General features: G+C 44.9%; 1 protein-coding gene and 1 long non-coding RNA gene across 2 annotated transcripts; one reads left to right on the top strand and one right to left on the bottom strand.

Annotated features, from left to right (window-relative positions):
* Positions 1 to 99: 99 nt before the first annotated feature.
* Positions 100 to 14,609, bottom strand: naa15b (N-alpha-acetyltransferase 15, NatA auxiliary subunit b). The gene is made up of 20 exons (XM_040186596.2): positions 14,316 to 14,609; positions 9,802 to 9,886; positions 9,604 to 9,708; positions 8,857 to 9,014; positions 6,723 to 6,857; positions 6,322 to 6,475; positions 5,964 to 6,083; positions 5,767 to 5,862; positions 5,487 to 5,593; positions 4,752 to 4,824; positions 4,474 to 4,643; positions 4,228 to 4,380; positions 3,818 to 3,946; positions 3,490 to 3,703; positions 3,188 to 3,381; positions 2,957 to 3,065; positions 2,738 to 2,836; positions 2,379 to 2,522; positions 1,896 to 1,993; positions 100 to 1,663 (listed from the first exon to the last, which is right to left on the bottom strand). Exons 1-20 carry the CDS (start codon positions 14,367 to 14,369, stop codon positions 1,466 to 1,468), a joined length of 2,595 nt encoding a protein of 864 aa, XP_040042530.1. The 5' UTR covers positions 14,370 to 14,609; the 3' UTR covers positions 100 to 1,465.
* LOC120825160 (uncharacterized) lies at positions 14,529 to 17,731 on the top strand. Its single transcript, XR_005713083.2, has 2 exons — positions 14,529 to 14,637; positions 16,634 to 17,731. It is a non-coding gene; the product is annotated as an uncharacterized LOC120825160 (long non-coding RNA).
* The last annotated feature ends 126 nt before the right edge of the window (positions 17,732 to 17,857 follow it).

The raw sequence follows: 17,857 nt of genomic DNA, 5'->3' as shown, positions 1-17,857 counted from the left end.
CATATTTAGTTTACATACAGTGGCTGAGGACCACAATACGGAGTCCGGCTCAGCGAGTTAAACAGTGGCCACACGCACAGATGAGAAGTAATCTTCTTCTTTCTTCTTTCATTTGGTTTTAATACAAAAATCCAGAGATTTCATACATCGCCATCTCAGATTTCATCTTTCACATTACAACCCAAATTGGAGGAAAACGGGGAAGAAAATAGATAATTGGGGGACAGAGGGGGAGGAGCGGAATAGAAAATCTAAGACATTTCAGATGGTCATAAGTGTTCTAGCCGTGCAACCTTTTTCCTTCCGTCACTACGGGAAACGGGCTTGGATAATAAACTCTGGCCTTTTGAGGGGTCATTTTAATTAGCAGAGAAGAGTTCATCCTACTTCAGACTGTTAAGAGTCCCTGTGCACATGCAGATAAAACCATTTCTAACAAGTGACAACAGCAACAACACGAGTGACTGCCAAGAGAACCAGATCTAGAAATGATTATCAGTAAGAGTTTCACTAATCCGCCGTGGACAGCAAGGGGTCGATGGCATTGCTTAGATCTTTACAACTCTCAGAATGATGTAGAAATGTTAGAGAATCACTTTACTGCAAATGGCACACATCGCACAACCTTTACAGTTTTAATCTGTGCTACAAGGTGCTTCATGTTAACAGACAAAAGGAGAACATATTCCAACGTTTAACCAGGAACTGTGAGGGAAGAAACAAACCAAATGTTCGTGTGTGAGGCAACGTTCTTCTCGTTGTGCGCCCGCAGTGATGACACTCCCCCGCCCTGCCTCGTGTGGACACAGCAGACAGACATGCCTGCTGTCGCTGAGTGTCCTCAGTGTCTACTTTGGGTCCTCAGTAACCCCTCCTGCTCAGCTTCCTACAGACCCGTAAGAGATCAGATCCACTCAGCTCAGGCTCCCGGTGGCAGTTGTGTCCCATTATCATTTAAATTAGCTTTTAAAAATAAGGGGGAACGCAGTGTGCGTTAGGCGCGTGTCAGAGTAACACAGAGTCAAACTTGAGTGGTCGTTGTTGTTGATCATCATCATCATCTGCAGTCAGTGTCAGTCAGTCCCAGTTAACCCTGACGGTTTGCAAATAACTATCGTTTATTTATTTTAATTTTCAGCTTGGTTGTCGGCTTTATTAAAAAAGTAAAATGGCCATTCAGTTATCTTCCTCTTCCCCCACTCCCCCTCTTTCCCACAAATATACACACCAGCACACATGCTCTCAACAAACACACACACACGCACACACACAGTCCTGATTTCCACCATGTGGGAGAGAGCCGAGCCGAGCCGAGCCGGCGTGGCAGGACAGACCCGATTAAGCGGAGCCAAAGAACGAAACATCCACTCCCTGTGTCTGGCTCTACAAAAATGGCTGCCAGGCGTACCACAAGGCTCCGTGCTCGGCCCAATTCCTTCTCACATTTGCTGTTGTTCCAACGCGCTCACATCTCATTGGCTAGCTCCTCAGTTTCCGTGGAAACCTCTCCATTGGCGATTTTGGTGTTCTCCTCGTATCCCGGAGGCATGAAGGCTAACGTGTAAGGGTAAAGCTTGCGACACTCTGCACGGTACGACTCCGCGCGCTCCTTACAGTCGCCCAGCACGCCGCTCCGAAGACACTCCAGGACCTCTGTGCAGATCTGACGAGGAAAGACGCACTATGTTACGTCCAACACATTTTAGGTAAAGTCACTTAATTAAAAATAATCCCTGAACAAAGCTTTATACAATCTACAGTGAGCGAGGGGGGAAATATGGACTACACTCCATATTAATAAGTAATTGCCTTTGTACCGTAATGAGCACATTTAGAAAAGTATTTCCACTGTGGTATCAACGTATTTAATAGCATTGATGTCCAGTACTTCTTACCTGTATGGTTCTGTTGTTGAGTGACACGTCTAGTGAAGTGGCCAGCTCTGCCGCGTTGGTTTCCGTCGAGGAGTCCAGATACGCCATCATTTTAGCAGCTGCCAAAGGGGAGAGAAGAGGGTCCATGAGTGCTTTTAGCACTTAAAAACTAGAGGAGGAACATGAAATTGGAGAAGCAGGATTCTTTTTTTAGGTGCCTTTGGCAAGGCACTTTAACGGCCTTGAAACACAATTTATCTTCAGAAGACATTTTCCTCCAGGGAGAATGTCCCGCTGGACGGTGCGAGGTTGATTTCAATATTGACCAGAACAATTGGGATTATAATTCGAGCAGCCCGGCATCTGCACGTCGCAGAGGAATGTGACGGAGGAGATTGACTGAGAAAGCCTCGCCGAAATGGGACAAGTGCACGGCTTCTAACACTCGCTCACACTATGTTGTTTACCAGTTATTTAATCACATTTCTCATGCTAGAGGCTTACCAGCCAGTCGGTGCGGTATGGATTTGGAGTGCTTGGTGAGGTAGGCCTGGTTGAAGCTCATAGCGTTGCTGTCTCCGAACAGCCGGGTGATCTCCTGCTTCAGCACCATCCGGACCACCTCCGGCAGCTGGGTGCTCTCAGTGACTGGAAGAAAGCAGAGGCCGAAGTTGAAGAAGCAATTGTGGGAGGAATGTAGAAAAAAAATTAAGTAGGGAGAAAAAAGGCGGTTAAGAGGTTACGGTTAGTTAGTAGCTACAAAGATGTATGTATAAAAGGAACAAATAAGGAATATTTAAGTGAAACCAGATACGTGTGCTGATTCTACAGCTGTGGCATTAATGAAGAACTCTCGCTCGTACCTCCTTTGAAGAAGCGTACTAGACACTGGTGTAACCATGGATGGTCCGGCTCGATGGCCAGCGCCCTCTTCACCGACTGGAGCATCAACAGGTATTTTTCTGAAAGAGAAAATGGATTGTAAATCTGATTGAAGCTGAAAATGAAAGTTAAAAGAAACGCAGTTCCACAAAGTATGAACCAAAAGGTTAGTAAAGTATCGTTCCAATGTGCCTGTCTACCTTTCCTGAAGTAGATCTCAAAGGCCAGTAGGTGGGTGTCTATTTTGTCCTTGACCAGGTGTTTGAGAGGGATCAAGAACTTGACAGCTTCTTCCAGTGGATTTTCTACCTGTTAACAGGAATTGACAGAGAGGGACAACAAATCAGTTCAACTCATCACTTATGTGTACCTGTTAGTCTATTGCCTGGTCACTGACGACAACGTTTTATTGGTTGTTCTTTTCCTCTCACCTTGACCAGCTTGTCGGGTACCAATTCCTCTTTGGGTCCCCCGATCTCCTCGTCGTCATCCTCCTTCTTCTTCTTCTGGTTCTTAAGCTGCTTCTCTTTCTCTGCGTTTTTCTTCTCCTCCTCCAGCTGGGCCTTCTTCTGGGCCCTGCGCTGCTTGTTCCTCAGCTTCTTCAGCTCTTTGTCCGAGAGGTTGGCTGCAGAAAAGCGTCATGACGTTAATGATGGACAAAATGTACCAATGTCCTATTCTATTGGTCAAAAACAACATCTTATGGCTGTTGAAAACTCCACAGTGCCCTCACCAGTTTCGGCCTGCATCTCCTTGCTGTCGTCAGTCAGGGGATTGTCGTGGAGGCTCAGGTAGATCTGGATGGCGCTGACGGCAGCCTTGTAGTAGAACGGATGCATCCGGAGGACGTCCTCCAGCTTCAGCAGGTCCACGTAGGAGCGTAGCGTCATCTTTCTCATGCAGTAGGTGTGGAAATCAAACTGGTCGTCTGTGATCTCGACAAAATGCTAACGAAAGAGGAAGGAAAGGAAGATGTAAAATTAAAATAGGTTTAATCTGAGGAGCTCGCAGACATTTTGTGCAAGAACACACAACAACGATCCCTGATAGTAAGGGCTCACCCTTTCAATCTCGTGGCACTTCTTGAGGGCCTCCCCGAATTTGTTCATGGACTTGTAGGCGAGTGCACACTCCGTCTGGAACCACATGCACTGCATCTCGTTTAGGTTCTCCACTGCCGATGCTCCCTCCTTGAAAAAATAAAAGCGCCAAAGACATGAACAAAGTAAATTACACAACGGGGATGTGACATGCTGGAAACACTTTTCTACGAAAAACGTTGTCGTAAACTGTCAGTTTGCCCGTCGTCAGTGTTTCAACTGCCATTTTATAGGGGGGGGCGACCCATGTCATTTCTGTTTACACACACACACACACACACACACACACACACACACACACAACTGCAAACTGACTTAAAAGAAAACACCACCATGAACTCAAACATTCCTCCGCTGTCAGTTTCTCTCACCCGGGTGAACTTGGAGCACATTTCCTCTGCCTCTTTGACCATGCCAGCCTTCAGCATGTACTTGGCACACTTGGAGTTGATGAAGCGGTCGGCTGTGTCCAGAGCCTGGGCCTCATCCATCCACTGAGCGGCCTCTTTGATGTTCCCAGCGTGCTGTGGGCGACGTTGACACAACGATCAAGACAAACGGCACCAAGCATCTCAGTTAAACTAGTAACATGTGTGCGAATCGGTGGAGTGCGCTACCTTGTAGATCTTAGCTTTGATAAGGAAGAGTTCGATGAGCGTTGGCGTGCTGTCAATGGCGGCGTTGATGTATTCTAGAGCCAGTGTCTGTTGGTCAATGATGTCGTAGTGCTGCGCCAGGAAGTACTGCACCCAGAGCAACGTGGTGGGCGGCTCCTCCTTACCGTCATCTGTGACAGAGATTGTGTAAGTTCATGTCCGCAGGTTCAGAGACCGGGTGTTTTTTTCTTTGTATAGAAAGACTTCAAGTTCATTGACACGGTGCCTTTTCGTCTCACCATTCTCGTTGAACATTCTACAGTTTTTTAATGTGGTTTCGTAGCCGACGACCAACTCCTCTATTAACGCCACCTGCAAAGAGAAAGAGGAGGACATTACCTCACGTGCAGTACGATTTGTGGGTGAATACTGCATCATACTTAAAAAGGATGGTTCAGGTGGAATGGGGCTTGAGGGTTAGTTATCCGTCCCTCAACAATCGGCCTGCTACCAACAGTAAAAAGCAATCAGCAGACCACCGGTTTGAAGAAGCAGACAGGAGCACCATTAAGGGGACATTGTTTTCTTTGAGGCAATTATCTATGCTCTACTAAAAGCCACCAGACTCCTTTTCCAACGAACACTAATTTTACCTGGAAGAACGTGTGAGCTGCTGGTGTAACGCTCTTAATCAGCTGGTTTGTTTGCAAGTTGATAAATCACAATTCACACGAAACGGACTGGTTCAGTGGCCAGGACAGTGAATAGCCGTCTGTTCCCATAAACAGCAGTACATTGCTTTGCTTCTGTGCTGGTACTCCCTTATGCACCCAAAACTAGTCTTCACCCTATTCTACTGTAGTAATACTATGACTGGATAAATACTTCACGACCAAGTGCAAAACTGAAGCTTTCGCTCAGACTGAGCACTCGTCCTTTAATGCATCATGTAAGCAGGTTGAAAGTGAAGTGAGAAAAGGGGACGAGGTGGTTTAGATTTAGTGCATCTGTCATTTCTGAAGTAGTGCGGTCACCTTTTCTTTGTTGTTGTACAAGGATTTGAGGGTGGTGAAGACCGGCGGGCAGCCTTTGCTGAAGTTCAACCGCAGATACCTGTCCAGACACTCTCTGAACTTCTCGCCTACAGAAAAATATGACGAGATTGATAAAACATGACAATCCTACAAAAGGTTAACACAGAAAAGTGGAGAAATAAAATACTGAAGCAGCTAGGAGATTGCCCGTGTATCCCCGTGGCACAGAGGGAAACAGTTTCACTAGTTCTGTTGAAAGGAGACAGATTATCGGGTTTACCAGAGAGGAAGTTCAGGGGCAGTCGGCGAGGAACTAGTCCTTTGGGGAACTTCTCCCAAGCGTCCTCGTAGATCTTTTGTCGGTCTTCTACGCCGCCTGGAGTAAGAGACAGAAGAAAATCATTAGTGTTGAGAATTGCAGCTCTTACAATGAATATGGAGATGGCAATGTCAACCTAGCAGGATATTGCGTCATACCCGGTTTCAGGGCATTTTCCAAGCCCCGGTAATAGGACCAGTTCTCTGGGTTCCTTTCCTGCAGACGGCGGTAGACCTCTGTTGCATCATCCAGGCGCTCCAACTTCAGGAATAACTCTCCTACGGAAACATGACAGAGGAGCTCTGGTGTCAATGCACAGAAGAGTAAAAAGCTGCTCAAATTACACTGAAACTCAGCGATCCAGCCCTGACATGAGGTACAAAGGAATTCTGTTGCTCTTCAGCCACACTAATATTTACTCTTGAGAAAAACAGTTTGTAAAACATCTATGTGCAAGTTAGTCACACGGAAAAGAAATCCACCCCGTCTGTGTGAAGGCCTTCAGCGTCGACCCACCTCGAGTCTCCTCCACTGCCAGTTTGTCACAGATCTGCTTCTCGTAGCTGGACAGATGCTCCAGCGCCTCCTTGTAAAGGCCTGCTTCTCTCAGCACCTGGTTCTGGTACAGCAGCAGCTCGCTGTATTCGTAGTCCACTTTGTCTGGAGACGTCTGAGAAAACAAAAGTGAAATTGACATTTTGCATGTGCGACGGTGGAAACAGCGCTGCTGGATGGATTTCTGCATCAACGCGGTCCAGTGAGTACGGCTTCCTCCTGTGTAGTGACGTCGACTCAATGCATTGCACATGTAGCACAAAAACAGGAAGCAGACTGGCCTTATCGCAGCGAAGCTAGCGACAGGGCGAGAAAGAGCGACAGAGGCAACATTCAAATGGGGAACGGGCACTGGATCGAACCTGTTGTGTTTTCCGGAACTCTTCGACGATCTTTGCAGCCATCTCGTAGTCTTCCAGGAGGTGATAGGCGATGGCGTAGCCGATCCACGAGGCTCGCTGCGCAGGACGCAGCTGCAACAGCTGGTACCGCGTCTCCTACGGAAAAAAGGAACGCAGCGCTTTCTTACCACCGGAACCAACAGGCTGACCGAGGAACACGTCCTGTGAATGTCCAGGCGACAGTTGAGACAGTTTACGGTTTCATGGTATCGACATCCGATGTATAACTTTTTACACATAAAATATAAACTCTTATAGATGCTTCAATCACATTACCACAACTAGAATGGCTAATTGTCTATAAGCCGCATCGGTAGATGATAATTTGGGGTTGTGCTTTTAGCTCAGGTGCTGCAACCGTTTATATTTCTGATCCTTTCAACCAATATTTCATCTTGCAATTTTATACCTCCTACTAAATAAGCTACTAAAACCCCCGGCTGTGTCCCATGAGAGCTGTTCCACATTGTGATGCCTGATTGCAAACGGATGTGTGCCTGCTGATTTGCTTGGTCCTCTACAGGACGAGAGCAACACGGTCCTGGACGAAGCAGAGTGACAGATGGAAGTGTGCATTCCAGGAAAGTTCTTACCCCCACAAATGATTAAAGTTCATAAAAATAGTACAAGTTTGTTTTACGAAAATGAGCGGCCATACAGTTGCAATCAAAATTATTCAACCCCCCATTGCACATTACGTTTATTGGCAAAAAATACAATTTCTCAGCTGTTTGCAATAAACAAATTACACAATAATTATTTAAGTAGTTTAATGAAACTAATACTACAAAAGGTTTTGTCCAAATTCAACACAAAATGCTACTTTTAATGACTTTAATGAATTTACTGCAGTCTCAAAAAGGTCCCTTTGAAATGTGTATCAAGCACACCAGGTGCAACTAATCAAGGGCTTCATTAGTTCAGGTGTGCTTGAGATAGAACACATAAATACCTGGTCTGGCTCCGGGTTTGTTCAGAGTGACGTTTGATTGCATGTTAGAAATATGTCTAAGTCAAAAGAATTGTCTAAAAAGTTCAGAGAAGAGATCATGGCCTTGCACAAACAAGGAAAAGGATACAAAAAGATAGCAAAAGCACTGAATGTCCCTAGAAATACCGTTGGAAGCATAGTTTGCAAGTTCAAAGTTGAAGGAACAGTGGCTACACTACCTGGACGTGGCAGAAAGAGGAAGCTATCAGCGGCTGCCACCAGATTCCTGAGGAGGCAAGTGGTCCAAAACCCTCGAGTGACTGCAAAACACCTGCAGCAAGACTTGGTGGCAACAGGCACTGAGGTTTCAGTTTGCACAGTAAGGCGCATACTAAACACTGAAGGGTTCCATGCCTGGACTCCAAGACGCACACCACTACTGACCCAAAAGCACAAGAAAAGTCGGCTCCAATATGCTGAAAACCATATAAATAAGCCACCGAAGTTTTGGAATTCTGTTCTGTGGGGCGATGAGACAAAACTAGAACTATTCGGGCCTATGGATCAGCGCTATGTCTGGAAGAAGAAGAATGAAGCATATGCTGAAAAGAACACCCTGCCTACAGTGAAGCATGGCGGTGGCTCAGTGATGCTCTGGGGCTGCTTTGCTGCCTCTGGCAACAGAAACCAGCAGCGTGTGGAGGGCACGATGGATTCAGTCAAATATCAGGAAATCTTAGGAAAAAACGGCATGCCGTCTGTGACGAAGCTGAAACTTGTCATTGGACCTTCCAACAGGACAATGATCCCAAGCACACCTCAAAGTCCACCAAGGCTTGGTTTCAGAAGAAGAAATGGAAGATTCTAGAGTGGCCGTCACAGTCGCCTGACTTGAACCCCATCGAAAATCTGTGGTGGGATTTCAAGAAGGCGGTTGCAAAACGCACACCAAAGAATATTACTGAACTGGAGGTCATTGCCCATGAGAAATGGGCTAAGATTCCTCAGGAACGCTGTCAGAAGCTGGTGTCTGGCTATGCATCACGTTTGCAGCAGGTCATAACAGTAAAAGGGTGCTCCAAGTACTGAAGATGCTTGTCATGAAGGGGTTGAATAATTTTGAGACTGCAATTCTCAGGATAACGCTCCACTGCGAGTTCTCACCCTGTAGCCCTCCAGGTCTCTCATCTGGATCTGCAGCAGAGACAAGTCTCTGAGGATCTGCAGGTTGTCTTTGTCCCACTTCAGAGCGTTGCGATAACACTTGATGGCCTCGTCGTACTTCTTATCCGAGCGCTGTAGCAGCCCGTACACATGCCAGCCTGAGTTACACAAGGAGTTAAGGGACAACCTGCATTCAAACCGACGCTATCAAATTACAAGAAGGTATATAGAGGAAAGACGTTGGTTACAGGGGACAACAGAGTTACGTATCAACAACTTAACAACCGTTCTTTGACATTGTGACTTCAAGGTTTACACTACATTTAAAATATGAGAACAAGAAATGTGCTCATTCCATTGATTAGCTTTAGCAGCATAAACTACTGTAAACGCATCTTGACGGGAACATTAAAGCTTGAAACGAGGGCTGCAACAGACACTCATTTTGATTATTTTCTCCATTAATTGATTCATTGTCAGAAAAATTAAAAAAGTTGGAAAATAATTAAAATTGTAATTCACAAGAAGGAATAAATAACCAAAATCACAAACAATTCCAAACAAACCACAAGTATGAGCTTTGGAAACAAGATACATTTTCGCCAGAGGCTCCTCAAGACAAGATCTAACTGGAGAGTTCTCTCCTCTTAAACAAAGTACTAACATAACATTTGTTGCCCACCCTCAAACCACTGCATCACTTGCATCGCCCCATCTGGGTTCATCACGTGACGTGAATAAGGATACAGACGTGGCTCTTGAGGTCATTGCGCAGGCCTCTTCTCACCAGGTCGTAGGCCTCCTCCTTCTTACCCAGACAGTTCAGGGTTAATCCCTTCATCGCCAGGGTCTCTGCAGGAAGACACGACAGACAGTGAGAAACACGGAGCAGATTCACCAAAGGACTTTGTCATCCATCTTTCCGTCTGTATATCTGCTGCCTACCTCCATGCTCTGCAAACTTGGGGTTGGACAGAATTTGCTTGCAGAACTTTAATCCATTTCTGTACTGCTTGTGTTCATAACATCGCTGTCAGGTGGAAAAGGAAAAAGAAACCACATTAAGCCAAAAGAACATCATATTCAATCATCCAATGAAGCTGATTTGCACTGTAGTGCTGAGAACATTCGTCCTGGAGCCGACGGCCTTGTCCAAACTCAGAGCAGATGCCTCAACTAGGACCAGGAGGAGCGCTGTCACGGTAACTGCCGTTTGTTGTCCGATACATTGCACCAAAATTAATTGTGATAAACAGGATTATTGTAATTTTCAGACAGATATTTAGACAATAGAATGGGGAAAAAATATATCCTAGTTAAATAAATCTATAATGAATACACCTTTGTTAAAGTGCGAGAGACACCGGGGCTTCGCATGATGCATTAGGTTTCGAGAAAATGTTTTAACCAAATATAGTGATTCACAATTACGCTGTTGTTTGAAAATAACAAATATATCAACACAAGAGTAAAATTGCCACGATTACACTTGTTTGTGATCTATAGCTATTGACTGAAAGCTGATACACGGGAACAGAAAGGGAACCACATGAATGAATAATGCAGTCTTTGTAAGTCAGCAGTTTCAAAGTTCTAGTCCAAAATACAGAGCGGGTTATAGTTGTTCACCATTAATGAGAGGAATACAAAAGTACAACATTACCAGATAATACACCAACAACGATCCAAAATATTGATCAGCATCCTGCTAACAACAGCCAAGCTTACATGTTACTAGTTTAACTGAGTCGGACACACTTTGTATTAAAACCACTATGGAAGGAATTACCAGCCTTCTGCCGCATAGTTATATTTAGTATGTAGTGGCACAAAACAGAAAACCACCTCTCCTTTTAAGCTGATCTCTGTGTGTGTGAGTGAGAGAGACAACTAGGAAGAGTTAAGCTGGCAGGTGGCATTTTGTTGTCCCACCCTCAACTTCACCCAGTGTTTCCCCAAATGTAATAATATAACAAAAAAGGATAGCCGTCATACACATTCATTCAAATTACTCCATTTTACACTAATTATTTCCTTCAATTGGGATTATCAGTACTTATTATCAGCCACTCAAGTAATTCATTACATTTTTGTTAATTGATAGAATGCAGTTCACAGTATCTTTGCATCAGTGTTGAATCTATTTACAGATATTGTCACGGGTACACGGCGGTTATTCTAAACGTACCAAAAAGAATCCTAATATTTCATGCTTTGATGGGGACATAATGGGACCTGTAGGAGCTGCCTGGAAAAGCGCATCGGTGTGCTTTCCCTTTCAGATGCGTTTGTGCACAGCAGTCATACTATTGTGATAAGCCATTTCCAACGTATAGACAACAACATTACAGGGTCTCTGTTTGAAATACTTCTGTGCTTCAGAGGATTTTGATGGTGATGCACCTTTAATGAGCCATATTGTTAAACTCATTTTTTTTTTGAATGTTGTTGGTTTTGTTTATGGAAGTTTCATCAACATCATTTTAACTGCAAAAGTTGTGGTAAAGTATTAAAATGTCAGCAAATTAGGAAATATTTCTTTGGTTTTAACGAACTGACTTTACCCTGGTTGAAGTTTTGACATTAAGTAGCTTTCCTCCGGCCTGATAATGCACCTCAAACACTTGACCGTGTCCCAATTCAGCGGACACGTCCTTCAAAGGCTACAACCTCGTACGCGTGCAAACGCTTGCCCAAACACCACACCAACATCTTTTGTTTTAGGAGCGTGATGGTAGTAAACAAACTGTATAATTCAGGTAAATTTAGCAACATTAATACCACCGGCTGTGCTTAACATCCAAAATGTTCCATTTGTCAGAGCGCCGGCCCGGAGCTGCGAGGAGTGGGAACATTAGGCTGGATTTTATACAATTTTACCAACTACTGATGCCAAAAACTCCTTCTGTTGGAAGGAAGGTGTTTTGTTTTACATTAGTGACGGGCTTCTTTATTATGTAATAATAGTGCAAAATATGTAAGGAATCAGGGGGGGCACGGTTTGTCTACCATTATATAGGGGAGCTGATGGGTAAACTTGGTTGTGCAACTTGGTGATTCTTACTTACTAATGGACACAAATAATTTATGGGTCGCAGGACCCATACACTTCTAAACACCAAATACTACCCATAATGCATCTGAAAAGGCATGGATAAACACATGCACTCAGTCTTTAATTCACCGAACCCGTCCAACAGTAATGGGCGCTGCACAAAAACTCCTCTTGAATGTGGGCGAGTTGCTGCAAGTATCCGAGGAAGCAAATACCTGGAAGTCCAGTTTGACAAATAACATCAATTAGTCAGGGTCAACTTTATTTTTTCTACAGTTAAACTTTTCCTTGAACATGTGTTAGTATTTTTTTTGTCGCTCTGCCTGCGACAGTTTTAATACTAAAAAAAGAAGAATTGTTTTTAGGGATATTAATTTCCCTGCACGCTTAAATGCACCACAAAAGGTTTTCACTTCAGAACAAGACAGCAATAAAGCATGGATGAAATGTTTTCTATTTCTGGTCCATGTTCAAGTTTAAAGATAACAGTGAGGAAAAGTACACCCCCCCCCCCCATGACAACAGAACAAAACAGAAACTCAGCTAATTCTAGTGCCAAGCAAAAGTTGGAGACCTGCCACCTTCCAATAAAGCGTTTGGGCACTCAGTGTGGGAAAAAGCCCAAATAAGTAGGGGTGCGGTCCACTTCTGGCTGCAGGGAGACGACTGTTTAAAATCTAATTTCTCATCACCAGTGCAGAAAGGGCAATCAATGACAGTAACTTAATTTTCATGTTTTCTGATGAAATGATTTCAGACCTCCGAACTAGGAACAGGAACTATAAAAGGTCACTTCACTTTATTATGGACAAGAGTTGAACGGTGTTTAGCATTAAACCGATAAATGCCTTCCAAACACAAATCTGAGATTTTGAATAAAAAGCTGAAACAAAGACCACCGGAAGACTGTTGAACCTGCAGTACTAACGTATACTTTAAAATAGTACACACGCTTTAAACTAATTAAAACAACTTGGTCACAACTTAGTAGCCATGGTAGAGACGCCCTTCCTATGCATTATCACCCAACACAAAACAGCGACGTAACCAGTTACACACATTCTGCATCTTTCTTCAACTTAGTGGTCAATTCGACAAGTGCGCGTGTGATCAGGAAAACCTCATTTCCTTCCAAAACAACCAACGTTAACAATGCAGCGCCGATGCAATGATTTTGAGGTATGAGGTATGCAGCAAACACGGGCACTGACTCTAAGATCAGGTGCGGGTCACAGGTCGTGCCAGAGGAAAAGTGGGTTAATGCTGATGAACAGCCCAGCACGGACCACGCTTCCCATCACAATGACGGTTATCTGAACTAGTCAGTGACGTCAGCCTGGTTCCTGCCAACCGAGCGGTTCTCCACGCAGCTCCTGTAAAGTGTGTAACTATTAGATGTGCTTGCAGAGATGTTCAACAGCAAACACTCACAGCCAGCAAGTACGATCACAAGCTTTTTAAAAAAAAGCAGACTATTATTTTTTTTAATCTTGCAAACTACACAAATTTCCATAACTTTGATACTGTGTGCAAACAGTAAATAAGTATCGGGACGACACGGGTCCCTGGCAGGGACGGACGGGTGGGTTGAACGAAGGCCTGAAGCGGCTAACATCAACGTTACAGATTTGCTGACACGGTCACACCGGTCCGTCCCTCGCGTTATCCACACAGGCTAACGATACCACTTAAACCGGATCCAACCCACACCGCCGATTTGAATTTAGCTAATGACTACGAACAGGTTCCATACAGGCGGGTTTGTTCTCTGACATGTATAACGCCTGTCGGGTTAGCGTTAGCCGGCTAGCTAACGTCAAACGGCCGGCCAGGGTGATGGACTCCCATAGCCGCTTAGCTCGGCCCGCGTCTCGACCCAAATCAAACGTTCACTCAAGTTGCGGTAGAAACACCTGCTGTGCATTCAGATGCTTACAAGCAAACCGCAAAAGTGGTCACACAACGTTACAGTAGCTCGCTACAAGAGTTACACGAGCGTTACACTGGCTACACATCGTGCCACCTAGCATGAAGTTATCGGTTGTTGTGTTTAAGGAGCGCAGCGGCCCATCGCGAATAAGCCAGTCTGGTTATTTAAAGTACCGATTGCCGATTTGCGGGTAGTGGTTCTGCATTTCAAACACTTTGAACGCGATCGGAACCGAGTAAAAGGACACCCATTTGGCCTTTAATCCCCGGTGACAGCGCATGTCAGAGCCGGGCTAGCTAGCCCATTCAATGATGCCATTTTGCTAACACACGGACGCTAACGCTAGCAGCCGGGGAGCTACACCGACACCGACACACACACACACACACACACCGAGACATACACACGAACACAGCGCCGCCGACGGAGCTTTCAACCCGCCGAGTCTGTGCAACTCTTTAGCAAGCAACTCACCAAAATCCTCTTGAAGAGAGCGTTCTCTTTCGGCGGTAGAGTAACTGTCGGCATTGTCGCAGATGAGATCAGTTTCCCCCCCTCGACCTCAGCACATGTAGCTAAAGTTAGCCCGGGTAGTCAAGACGAGTAGAGTTGAGTGATGGCTCGGGTTCGCCCGCCTCTGCCGCTCCGCTCGATTGCTCCGTCCTCTTTCCTCGCTCGCTTCCTCCTCACGTGGTGGTTCCAACACTTTTCAAAATGGCGGCGACTGTCCGTGACATCCATGCTTCAGGCAGCCGTCGTCTGGAAGATGGTTTGCTCTCGTTCAACATTATCGGAAGTAGGTTTATTATCTCTGTATTGAAAAGGCTAGAAACGTACATGTTGTAATGTTTGCACTGTTCACACTTGGTCCTCGCGCCAGAAATCTCCTTCAATGAAGATTTAAAGTGAACACACAAATACTCTCACCTTCAGGAGGTGAAGGTGAAACGCACCTTCTAGTGTTTAACTTTGACTCTACATCCTTTTGCACATTAGAAGTCCAACGCTGAAGTAAGGTAACGATAAGCAAAATATTTGTGGTATTGGTTTAGTTTAGACCAGTTCACTACCTATTTACAAATGTGTAATTTGCACTACTATGGTACTATTCAGGGGAATTTTAGCAAGGCATACAAATACTGAGGCATACAAGCGGTCATTCAGTTGACAGGTTCATGTAAGGCCCTTTTTACTGCCCCCCTCGTGGTATTTGCCCATCCATGTGTTCTTAAGGTCCAAAACTACAGCCTCAAGGCACCGCTATCAAGGTTTTAGTCCTTCTATTTCGAAATGTGTTTGAAAGTAGATAGCACGGGAATACCAACCACTGCAAAAAACGCTGACTTTTTTTACGATGACTACATTTTGTGAATTAAAGCCTACTAATTGATGTACGGCTTTGGTCACATCAGGAACGACAACCTCAATACCTCACCACAATACACCAACATTGTCTCGCTGTCTCCGTCATGTTGTCTTTGATGTCGACCAAAGTTCACTCATAAATTATCTAAGTTTATGAAAGTTTCACTTCAATCAACACTTTTTGACCATCTTTTTTGCCTAACTTAATTACTTCCATTTAGTTAAGAGATTCACGATAATGATGCAAAAAGAATGGTCTACTTGTATAAAGAAGAGGCTCTGCTAGCCAACATTTTGGTCATAAACTAGTCAATTTACCATACATTTCTTTTCAAACTCTATAATCGCTGCATCCTACACTTCCCACAATGCAACACTATGACATATTTTGGTTCAACGCTCCATACAGATAAACACCCGTGTCTTTCCAACTCTATTTGGAGAGTTTGCAACAAGGCTTTCTGTTATGCGATCCAAAACCAACCCTGCTGACATCACCACGAAAACATCAAGGTCAGGGATTTAAGAGAAAACCTGAGCCACAGAGGACCTGCAACCCACGTGACTCATGTGGAAAATGGGTGGAGTGCAGCAGTAATTAGTGTGTTCATTTGAATACCTTCACTGCAGCACATTTATGGGCGATGTTATCATTTTAAGACTTAGTTAGCAGGATGGAGCTGTCCTCAGTTCCTACTAGCGTCCTCTAGAGGGCGCTCTATTGAAAGGAAAGAGTTGGAACCACATGTGCTCAATTCGTTTATTATCATTAGTAAAAAAGGCGACTGCGCAACTTCTAAGTTGCGAGAGAGAGTAGACAGTTCAGTAATCATTTGCGTGTGTGAATCTCTGAGTGTGTGTGTGTGTGTGTGTGTATTGAACACAGTACACATGCAGTTTATCTTAAACAAACTGGGAAAGCCTACAGAGCACTTAGGCCTACAGTTATGTACTTTGCATCGATGGAACAGAAAGATGTGTGCAGTGTGTGTGTGTGTGAGAGAGAGATTTTCACGGGTTTTATTCATGGTGTGAGGCAGCTAAGGCTTTGCTCCGCTGTTATCTGGTGGCCTCCTAGTCGTCCTCCACCACAATGGCTCCTGCTACCACATTCATCAACTTGACACCACACACACACACACGCACACTTTCTCCCTCTCACTCCACACTATCGTATCCCCTGTTGTCTCTTCCCCCCCCTCCCCCATATGTCTTTCCACTTCACATTTCTCCAGCTACATTTCTTCACCTTATTACTCCCTGCGAGGGAGAATGATTCTTCCAACTCATCCTCCACTCTTTGTGACACATCATTTGTCGTTTTGATTAGAGCCCATAACAGTGCCTCAGGAGCATGTGCAAAGCTAACGATGTGTGTGTGTGTGTGTGTGTGTGTGTGTGTGTGTGTGTACATGTTTTGGCTACAGGAGGAAAATAGCTGTCATTAACTTGGACTTGTGGCTGGCTTGTCGTCTGCATTTGCTGATGATCTCCTGAGCGCTGACGACCAATAAAAACAGCTCTGCGTTCCCCGGCCCCCAAAACGTCGGCTCCCTATATTTCTACGAACCCATGTTGAATATCCACGTTTCTGAACCAAAATACGGTTTACATCAGCCCCGTGTCCGTGCTTTCAGAAAAGCAAGTGAAAAGTCAGTCTTTACTTTTTGTGGTTTCACACAACAAACAGCGTTCTCCCGAGTGAAAGTCCTGTGTTTGTTACACACCCCACAACAACAACAACAACAACAGTGGACACAAAGTGGATGGAAAGACACCTGCAAACAGATTACGGGTGACTGCCTGCACGTACGAGACGGTGCTATGGACGTGGTTGCCGTGGAACATCTGGTCTCATCTATTAGCTAGCGTATTACTTTTTTAGATCAATTTTATTATTTACTTAAATTACTTGTGGTCATTTTGTCCACCACTTAAAAACGGTTCAGCGTCAGCCTTAGCGTTGCTTTTATGTATTGTTATACATCGTCTTGGTTAAAAAAAAAAAAAGTTTGGGAACATTTGTCCAAACTTTTCACTGGTAATGTATGTAAATTACTTACTGAAATGAGCAGCATATTTGGGGGGAAATGAAATAGTGGATAATTACTGCCGTTGTGCTTTGACTGGATTGCGGATGTAAAACGTGCGTTTGCATCGTCCGTGCTGCTGTCAGTATCAACAGTTGTCCTTCTTTCTCACACCATGAACAGAAAAGGTTAAGGTGTGTGCTTGGAGGTGGATGGTGCCAAACGCTACCCAACTGCAGCCTCCCCCCTCCATCTTCCTCCTGTCCTCCATCCTCCCCCCCCCCCCCCCCCCCTCTGTCCTAGGAGGTGTCGCTACGGAACATGAGTAATGATGTTGTCATCTCTGTCAGTCTCCATTTATCAATGTCAAATGGGAAGCAGGATTGCGGTGCATATGTGTGTGTGTGTGTGTGAAGGTGGTGCTGGTGGGTTCGGGGGGAGGGGGGTGTAGAGAGGGGAGGAGAAAATACGCAGCTAGTTCGAGGAGAAAAGAAAGATGTGGCAGGAATGTGAAGAGAAATGGTAGAGGAAGGTGGCCACGATGAAGAGGAGAGGCGAGGAAAAGGGGCGTGGCCGAGAGAGGACGAGGAGAAGTGAGTTTGAGAAGGACGAGTCACAACA

The sequence above is a fragment of the Gasterosteus aculeatus genome, chromosome 9 (assembly GCF_964276395.1).
Source record: "Gasterosteus aculeatus chromosome 9, fGasAcu3.hap1.1, whole genome shotgun sequence".
Classification (NCBI taxonomy): Eukaryota; Metazoa; Chordata; class Actinopteri; order Perciformes; family Gasterosteidae; genus Gasterosteus; species Gasterosteus aculeatus.
Note: the sequence above shows the minus strand (reverse complement) of the source record. Positions and strands in the feature narration are given on the sequence as shown.